At 36.8% G+C, this 9872-nt stretch overlaps 1 protein-coding gene across 1 annotated transcript; it reads left to right on the top strand.

Moving 5' to 3' along the window:
* Positions 1–7207, top strand: LOC143463340 (uncharacterized). Its single transcript, XM_076961806.1, has 16 exons — positions 1–164; positions 1633–1797; positions 1862–1995; positions 2320–2471; positions 2767–2962; positions 3231–3378; positions 3451–3643; positions 3931–4066; positions 4148–4240; positions 4316–4459; positions 4641–4866; positions 5237–5365; positions 5692–5855; positions 6137–6282; positions 6433–6559; positions 6771–7207. Exons 1-16 carry the CDS (start codon positions 92–94, stop codon positions 6882–6884), a joined length of 2340 nt encoding a protein of 779 aa, XP_076817921.1. The 5' UTR covers positions 1–91; the 3' UTR covers positions 6885–7207.
* The last annotated feature ends 2665 nt before the right edge of the window (positions 7208–9872 follow it).

The raw sequence follows: 9872 nt of genomic DNA, 5'->3' as shown, positions 1-9872 counted from the left end.
GCTGTGAGCTCTACTGAAGCCGGTGTTGCGTTTGCTTTTGTGCTTGCGTGTGATTATTGTTCAGAGTGCAACAGATTCAGGCGACTCAGACATGATTTACATTCTCTTTGGATTGATGTTATGTAGCGCTCAGTGCTCTGAAGCAGCAACTGTAAACCGCGCTGGTAAGTCTTCAATTACCTCTAACATAGCTGAGAAGAAATGATCGTACATTTAGGATCTTTTTGAAGTTTCTCTCTCATTTGATTTTTTTCGCGTACATTAAAGTAACTAGGTTTAAACTTCTGATGGTTGGCTATGGAATTATGCATTATTATTGCGCAAACATTTCACAATGCTAAGTATTGTCAGATTTTTTTTAAATAGGTATTTCATCCACTTTGATAACTTTGTATATCTGGCTGGTGCTGCCATAAGATAATATCCCAGTAAGTAATTTTGCTGACACAGTTTTCAAAGAAATCAATTACTTATTAACCAAGTATACAGTAAATTGAATTAATCTCAATGTATCAACGTAATTCGGCGTGAATCTGACCACTGCAGCACTTGGATACGCTGCAATGTGGAAATATTAAAACACTTTAAAACAAAACAGTACATGTTGTTGAGTTTATTCTGAGTGCAGTAACAACATATTCGTTCACTCCAAGACAAGTTAATAATCAATAAGCAATGTTAATAAGCAACTTATCACGTGAGGTAACGAAGAGAGCAAAGGTTAACGGTAAACCAAATATAACTTATTTAATTATGCTGTTCAGGTATATATCATATTCATATATACAGTTATAGAAATGTATATATGAAAACTTATACAGTATATGCATTTAACTTACTATATAACCATACGATATATAGTAACATTTGCACAGGTAAAATAAACTATAGATATAATATGCATTATAGGTTTAGCTTTTCAAATATTGTTTAACAGATTTGGGACAAACCTGCGTTTGAAAGAGAAAATATGTTGTATCGAGTACTTTTGAAGATATGTTACACCAATGCTATAGATCAGGGGTGTCCAACCTTTTTGGCCAAAGGGCCACATGCGATTTACGAATGATTGCGCGGGCCACTTGAGTGTTTACTGCTAATTTATAATTAAAACCCTCACACCAAAATTCTAATCTTTGAAATACGTATCATCCTGTTTTACAATTATAAGAACAATAAATATACCAAGATATAGTAAATTCAACGAAGTTTTTACTACACATCGACATTTCAATGTGAAGTCTGGCATTTTTGTTTTTCTCTAACAAGTTTGGCAATATTCAGTGAGATGGAGGATGTAGCAATGCGAAGCGAGTTTTCCATATGGCTGTCATAAATTAGTAAACAAACAATAAATACCAATTTGTCGGAATGTAAATTCGCCATAAATTACGTAGGCGATTCAGTTGATAATATAAATCATTTCGAAAAATACCGCGCGGGCCAATCAGAACATTTCCGCGGGCCACGGGTTGGACACCCCTGCTATAGATCTTAATTTGGTTAGATGACGTTATTGTTCTTCTGTTAATTGAAAGTCGAAACGCCATTTATGAATTAATTATCATTGACGCGGGCAGAGACAATTAATCCGCACTTTCACTAGTTAGTAATCACACTCGTTATGTTTAGGCCATGGAAGCACAGATAAACTGGTCGCAGAGGTGAAAAATGATGGGTCGTACAGATTTGCTGCTGGGAGCGACCCTGAAAACTTTTTTCTTCTCGCTGGCGACGTCTTTCTGCAAGCCGATACGAAAATGCATTCAACTGACGACGGAAGCCTTAAATTACAAGGTAATTTTTTGCTTTTTAGTTTGTTTTAAATTGTTGAATCACAGACCATTGACGTACACACCAGGCACAAAGGACGTTAGTGGGAGCGACGCCACAGGATTGTACCAAGCAAAAATATTCCAATACGTTGCTGGGACGTCTAAAATGAACGCCCAAGTCGCGGTTTACAACGACGGCGAATTCGTAAGATTTACACAGGTACCCAAGCTTGGTTATGACCGGCTTCTAGTGGTTTACTGACAAACGCTTCTGTTTGATAAATCGTTATTATTTAGAAATCATCGGCTAGTTATGTCGAGATAATTTTCTTTCTATAATTTGTGCTTGCAAATATGTCGCTGTAATAATTATTTTAGATATTTACTTTGCTAATCACGTAAGTTAATTAATAAATACAAATGAAATTAATCTCTAATAGAAATATATGACATCTACTTTAGAGGTTAGACCAGAGTCTTTGTCAGTTCATGCAAAAATAAATTATTTGCGATATTGTTAAGAAAATGAATTTTTGTATTTCAGTCCTTCCCACAAGGAATTAAGAATTGCAACGTTTCTGACAAAAGCAGCATTCTGTCCAGCTTCCCAAGCTTCAAGCTGTTAAATCAAACCAAAGACGTTGGATTTCTAGCTACCTTTGGTGACATGTTTGGTTATGGCTATTCAATTTCCGAGTAAGCTACACAATGAACGTGATTGAACTCATTTGTTTATAGGACCGCTCCCAACTATGTCTTGTAATTAAAGTTGTCAATAATTCTAATTTACAATGATTTCGGATGCAAATATTACAGGTCTAAAATTCGTTGTCTGCTCAGTTGATATTTATTAAATCAGCCTTTGCTGAATATTTCTACAAGTGTTTGTTTTACCAAGAACAATCAATCATTTAAATCGGCTTCGTGTTTCAATGCATTTTACTGACTTAATCACTCACTCACTTATAGCGTTGCCATATTTACTTTCAAGTTTGCGGTCGCATCACGTTGATATCCTCGGCGGAGATAGAGCAGGTCCTTTGGTCCTCTTTGATGCTCAAGGAAGCGTCATGATCATCTCATCATTTAGCAGCTTCATGGCTCACAACATGAAGTATGACGTAGACTCCGGCATCGTAAGATATGGCGTCATTGGAGGTGCCGCAGAATTGCCGAAACACTATCAGGTGAATCTTGTCAGAATGTAAATCAAGTCATTACGTAACCGCGTCAAAACACAACGGAACAGTTTACTTGAACTGTATCCAAGATATATTCTTAGTTGGGTTGTTTGCTGAAGTATAACAAGTTGTTGAATTGTTGTTTGTAAGTATCGTTTAATGTAACAAATCTTAGGTTTTTTATTTGTAATTATTACGTAGAATGCGGTCGTTATTGCTGCGTATATTTACGTTATTATTAATACTTTCCGATATCTGAATTTTTTGGCGACAGATCGACACCATCTTGTACTACAGCAACGAAGGCATCAACAAAGCTGTTGAGAAATGGGGCCAAGTTTTGATGACGCGCTATCACAAGAAACGAGCATATATGGAGGCAGATTTCAGCATCAACTACCTTGGTTACTATACCGACAACGGTAATCACAAAAATAACATTTTCACGGCACAAACAAAACCGTAATATTTCGTATGGTTTTGACGATATCCAGGGGCGTATTACTACTACCACACTGAGGAGGGCAAGAATTACGAAACAACGATGCTCGATGTGGTAGAGTACGCCAAAAGTACAGACATACCGTACGGATATCTGCAGTACGACTCCTGGTGGTATTACAAGGGTGTACAGGATGGAGTGAAGAATTGGACTTCGATGGATGACGTCTTCCCTCATGGAATGGAGTAAGTTTATATTTACCGCTTATTTTTCATGTCTAAGAAAATACTAAATAATATGCAGTCTTATAAGAGTGCATAAAAAAGTCAGAATTGCGCAGTAACTGAAAGGAATGCACAAAAATTCACCAAATTTTTATGCTGCAATAGAAGTCACACTTAATATAAAAAAGTCGCGAAACATTTTATTCTTGCTTGGCTGGTTAATAATGAAGTTATTGGTATTCGTTAGTTATGTAACAAAGCATATGTAGAAATTGTAAATGTACTATTTTGAGTTTATTCTTTTTAAGTTCCCTTTTTCAATCGACCGGATTACCTGTTGTGGCCCACAACCGGTACTGGGCATCGGACACTACTTACGCCAAGAAGAATGGAGGAAGTTATGATTTCTATGTAGAGACAGAGAAGTCTATACCCGACGACCCGGTATTAATCTTGCTTGAAGGTGGAATTTTTATTGAATGCTATAACGGCTCAATTTCAACAAAAATCGACTTTCTATCACAGAATTTTTGGAACTACCTGATACGTTCCAGCAAAGCGTGGGGATTGATAACATATGAGCAGGACTGGCTGGACAGAGAATTTGATGAAATGACAGTAAAATTTTGACAGAATAATGAGGTTCAACACGGTGGTAATTAGTAGTTACAAATATTTGCTTTACTTGCGCAGATAACTCACACAAACGTCAGCGTTGCACGCGATTGGTTGATTGATATGGGCAAAGGAGCGGTTGCTTCTGACGTAACAATTCAATATTGTATGGGTTTACCGAGGCACATGATGCAGAGTGCCGAAATACAAGCAGTAACACAGGTAGACTTGTTCGAGTGCCTATTATGCAACTATTAACCGATATGAATATGATATTAAGCCGATAAACAAGGACAAATAGAATTGACACCTCTCGTTTTATGAGGTTTTATACGACAAAAATAACGATGAATCAAGTAAGAAATACAGTCACCTTTTATCTTACTCCTTGAATGTTTAAAAGGCCCGGGTAAGCGGTGATTATCATCCCGGCAATGGACAGTGGAAGATTGGAGTCACTTCTATGTTTGCTCATGCACTTTACATCGCTCCATACAAAGACACATTCTGGACAACTTCGATGCAAAAGGGAAGTCCTTATGGAGACGCTGCTGCTGAACCAAACACTGAGTTGCAAGCGGCTATTTCTACGCTCAGTACCGGACCTGTTGGGCCGAGCGACGCAATAGGTGGAGTGGTCGGGATTTATTTTTATCAATTTGACATGAATTAAAAATAAGGAAATGTGAGAGGTACGCAGCAAACACATTCAGGTACCTTTGGAAGCAAACGTTCGGCCTCAAACATAAGCACGTTCACCTCAGACAAATACAAGCTAATATGATATTAATCATATGGGCTGTCCGTGAAATCAAGAAAGAATGAATAAAAGCCCTCTTTCATATAAGGCTAGCTTTTAAAATATGGAGCTAAAAATGAAATTTAACTTTTCTTGCGCTTTGTTAAAATGGAAACTTTATCTAACATAGATCTTTTGTATATAACGGTTTATTAGATAATTTACTTCTACATTGTTTGAATGTTGGCTTTTGCTTTCAGGAATGACGAACGTCGATGTGCTGATGAAATGCTGCAGAGCTGACGGGTTAATTATTAAACCGTCCAGACCAATCACAACGACTGATGACAATATTATGAAGCTGGCTTTCCCAGATGGAAGCATTCCTGGTAAAGTTCGTCTCTTATTCAACTAAATCTTCCTAAACAATCTAATCTTAACTAATAGATTATCACTTTCCTGTGTTTGAATAAACCAATTTGCTGCTTTTTATCCAAATTATTTGATATTTACTCCTTTAAAAAAATTTGACCTTGGCAGTTCTTGAATTACCCACCGTGCACAATCACAAAAATCTTTATCTAATTATTCAAAATGTTTCACGTGGTTATATTTTGTATTTCAAACATATGCGCTATTATAGCAAATATGAAACACGACGTAATCCATATTAGCTGTAAATATTTTTCATTCAAACCATCTACTTAATACACAGGACTCGCCAATGCTGAAGCTGAAATATATACAACATTTTCCGATATTCGCTTGTATTTGCCTAACGGGGAATCGATGCTGAGATTCGGAATCGTTTTAGCAGCTCAGCTCACCACAAAAGGATACAAACTGAAACCAAGTTCCATGTACTTGGATGAAGTAAACGTAAGTAATAAGATCCTACACTGACGTAATTGAACGAAGAATCTATGAACGTCGACGAGTATAACGTTGTGCGAAAATCGTTTGCTAGAATAAATTGCATGACGTTTACGATGCATTTTAAATTTTGTTGCAGTGCTGTTAAAATTTCCGCGAACATACAGTTTATATTTTTTTAAATGAATGCCCACTTGATTGACATGTAGCTCCGGCTAGATGCTTTTAGATGTGGTATGTAGTCGTTGTGAAAAACATCTTCATGCGATACATGTTAAACTTGTTAGCCGGGGGATACGTCATACGTCATATATCAAGGTCATCCCGATCAACAAAACGCTGGAATACTATCTCCTTCGTCATCGATCGAAATTCCTATCTGTGAGACAAAAGATTTTCAGCTTTGGTACGCTTCCCCCCTGATCAAAATAAGGTAAATTACCAGCAGCGTGGTGTTAAACTGTTTGCATCTGCAATGTGCATGTTTGTTTGTAGTTTGATGGAATCTGTTCCGAGTGTGTTGCCATTACGCTTTAAAAGGAGTTTATAGCGCAAACGTGACGTCAACCGCATTGTTATTTAGCGAAAACACCACAATTGCTATTCTGGGAGAAAGGAGCAAGTGGGTTCCCGTATCTTCACGACGAATACGATCTATTGAAGTAAAAGGCGATAACTTGCTTGTTGATATTGTCGGAAAGCCTGGAGAGGTTGGTCGTAGCTGTGCTTATTTCATTGACACAAGTGGTCCAATGTATTTTTTAATTTTTATCAACTTTAAAAATAAGCAATACTGTAGCCCATAACCGATAAGCCGGTGCATATGTCGATTAAACAGAATGTTTATTCAAACAAACGTCTCCTTCTGGACTGTCAAAGTTTCAAATATCTCTCTAATTCAGTCTGAATCAAACATTGCAGATGGTTGCCATGGATTTCATGTTTAATTCGAAATATTCCACTGTGAGTTGTGCGATCCCCTCAGACGGTGTTGTGCGGGTGTCGGCGAACTCAGGCCACTGCATCAGGCTCTGAAAATGTCTAGATTAAAATCTACGTTTTGGTAATTTATTTGTATCTGTTTGTTCTGTCATGGAATAGGCGACCTTGTTTGCCCTCCAGACATTTTGGATTCAGTTTTATTTTGGATATTATGTCAGTGAAAAATGGAAACCCTTTATAAGACTTAATCACCAAAGTTTGCATTTGAATCATTGACAACGTCTCAGAAAACCTTATAAAATATAAAATAGCCTACTGTATATCAAGTTTTATGAATAATAAAATGTTTATGTAGTTTGAGTGTTATTTTAGAAATTTTATTTTTATTAATTTGCAATAAAAAAATTCTTAAGATTTGTAAGCGGTAGAAGTTGTTTACACTCACGAAATGATAATTCTACATTTGCAGGTCTAATAACTAGGGCAACGAGTTTTTTGACCTAAAAATTTTAAATTTTGACCTTAAAATTTGCAAATATTGACCTCATTTTGACCTAAAAAGTCTACATTTTGACCTTATTTTGACCTAAAAAGTTTACATTTTGACCTTATTTTGACCTAAAAAGTTTGAATTTTGACCTCATTTTGAAAAACGCTATACTGATAGTCTCTACACTGTCTACAGCAACTTTCTAATCTAAAGCTGCATTTAAAAATGACAAAATGCTTTTCTAGTGTTGACTTTTTTTTCGTTTCTGCGTATTAAGATTGACAACTTGCAGTTTCAAATGCAATGACGTCACATCGTGACGTCACCAAACGCGCTGAAAAGCCTTCCCTCTCTTTGTGGCTTGGGTTCTAAGTAAAATTTGCGGGACTGGAATTGTTTGCGGTACAAGAAAAGAGAAAAACGGAAGAATAATATTACAAAATTACAAGTTTAATAGATTTTGACCTAAAAAAAAGACCTAACGAAACAATTTGACCGTATTTTGACCTAACGTAACATTTTGACTTTATCTGACCTAATAACTTCTATACCACACATCGTACAAAGCTGAAATTTGTTTTGTGCTTGTTTCATAGCATTCTGAGCAGGTAAAAAAAATTGACCATATTGACTTTTGGTTGCCCTACTAATAACTATATTTGCATTGAAAAAGAAATGTAAGCGAGAGCTGGGAATCAAATTCGTGATCTAGGATAAAAACTTAAGATACAGTCTAACAGTGTCCAATTTAAACTTTATCGTGACATTTTTTCAGTGGTTAAAAGCCGAACCTTGGCATAAATATGAATTAGTTAAATACCAAAGTCTTTTCATTGACGTTGCAATTAATTAATTCTGCAAGTAAGTTTCGAAGTAAGTTGTTTGTACAAGTGCCTTGTCCAACCAACCACATACCCAAAGTACATTCATTAAGTATATGAACTCTAGGTGTCGCACAGGAGTACACCAATTCTGCAACATAAATGACGACAATTGATGGAAGTTTATGAACTTGTTTTTTGATAAACACTTCAACTGTCGTTTGATATTTGGAAACCTACTCTGAATAACTTTGTGTGAAAACTGCCTTTTAGTACGTTCCCAGGTTGTTTCCACCACATGTGTTGATAAGAAATCTTTATTGGAAATGCCCGCTTCTTAACTTTATATTGATAATTTATCTACGCGTCAGCTTCAACTGCATGTAACTCCCATTGCCAACACATTGTTTTCCTCGCTGTGCATGTTCTGGAATGCTCTGTGTTTCTTGTCGAAGATTTTCGCTCCCATCGCTTCACGTTTTATAAGCTCGCAATTCTACCAGCGACCAGAGAGACACAGAGAAAATTCTCGCAATTCGCACATATTCTAACAGCACGCAACAATAGAGTCAGATAATTCAAAAGGTAAAGTAAGTTAACATAACATAAGTTAAGACAGATAAGTTTAGCTCTGCAATAAGATAGCTCTGCACATTTGTATTAGAAGTTTTGAATGAAAGGTAATTGACTCGGAACTGCGAGCCTCGACCGGCAGCCTCGCGGCATTTAACCCTCTTGAATGGGTTGTTGACTTGCCCCTCTGCGGCTCGCTGATTTGAACCCACAACTTGTCAACTGTCACCCTCAAGTTTTTCCACTAACCCTGTAGCGTAAATGTTGGAATGTTTTTGATCAAGCCATGAACGACGCTTGCTTCCGTCAATTGGATCCTGGTGAACAGTTATAATTTCGGGCAATACAACATAAAAATTTGAAGAACAAATAGAAATCCTTGCGTCTATCGTAACTTACCCAAATGCTGACTCGGTAACGGTTGTGCTTACTAAAACTGCTTTCCGTAAGCTCTGCTGGCAAACAGTCTACCATATATTATGAAAGCCGGCATGGATGACGTTCGTCGCACCACTTTCGCAGAGATCGATTCGCCAACACGTCTGAAAATAAAACTGTGTGGAACCTGTAACGAACTGAATGAATTAACAAAGGGTAAACGGAAATATCAACCAAAACTAATCCACGTTAATTAACTAAGGAATGTACAAATTTCTGTGGAACAAGGAAATTAAAGCAAGTTGACCGTTATGACTTTCGCAACCATAAGCTTGTGTCGAAAATACGAGGTAATGATTTTTACCAAGGTTTGGTTGGAAAAAAATTCTCGAAAGCGGTCCTAAAATTGTTAACGGAAGCAAGCAAATTAATATAAGTGAATGGAATTCTACGTACGAGCTCACAGTTTCTATCTAAAGGTTTAAAATCACAGCTTGTGATCCCTCATGGTCAACTACAATTAGCCAGACTGAATAAACTGGTAAGCCTTCTTGCTACTGTATTTTGAAAAACGTTTACCAATTAAGCAGTTTTTTCTAAAACATGTCACAATTTGGTAATTGTGAGGTCATAGAAAAAAGTAACGGAGGTAACAATGATGCTTGCTTGAAGTAAGAAATTACGAATTACAGGCCGTAAGTAAGGTGCAGACAGTGGTACAGTAAGGTGCAGACAGTGTTTTGCTGAATTTGTATAAACGAGAAACTATGCATAGACAAGGGGCAGAAAGTAGGAATTAAGTAGGATATAGGATCATGC

Source organism: Clavelina lepadiformis, chromosome 6 (genome assembly GCF_947623445.1).
Source record: "Clavelina lepadiformis chromosome 6, kaClaLepa1.1, whole genome shotgun sequence".
Classification (NCBI taxonomy): Eukaryota; Metazoa; Chordata; class Ascidiacea; order Aplousobranchia; family Clavelinidae; genus Clavelina; species Clavelina lepadiformis.
This window is presented reverse-complemented; position numbering and strand designations above follow the sequence as displayed.

What these genes read in the sequence shown, in the direction of transcription:
- LOC143463340 (XM_076961806.1), top strand. Translation starts at nt 92, where the DNA reads ATGATTTACATTCTCTTTGGATTGATGTTATGTAGCGCTCAGTGCTCT. An exon ending in CGGAAGCCTTAAATTACAAG is followed by an intron (nt 1,798 to 1,861) that starts GTAATTTTTTGC and finishes CGTACACACCAG; the next exon opens with GCACAAAGGACGTTAGTGGG. An exon ending in TATGGCTATTCAATTTCCGA is followed by an intron (nt 2,472 to 2,766) that starts GTAAGCTACACA and finishes TTTACTTTCAAG; the next exon opens with TTTGCGGTCGCATCACGTTG.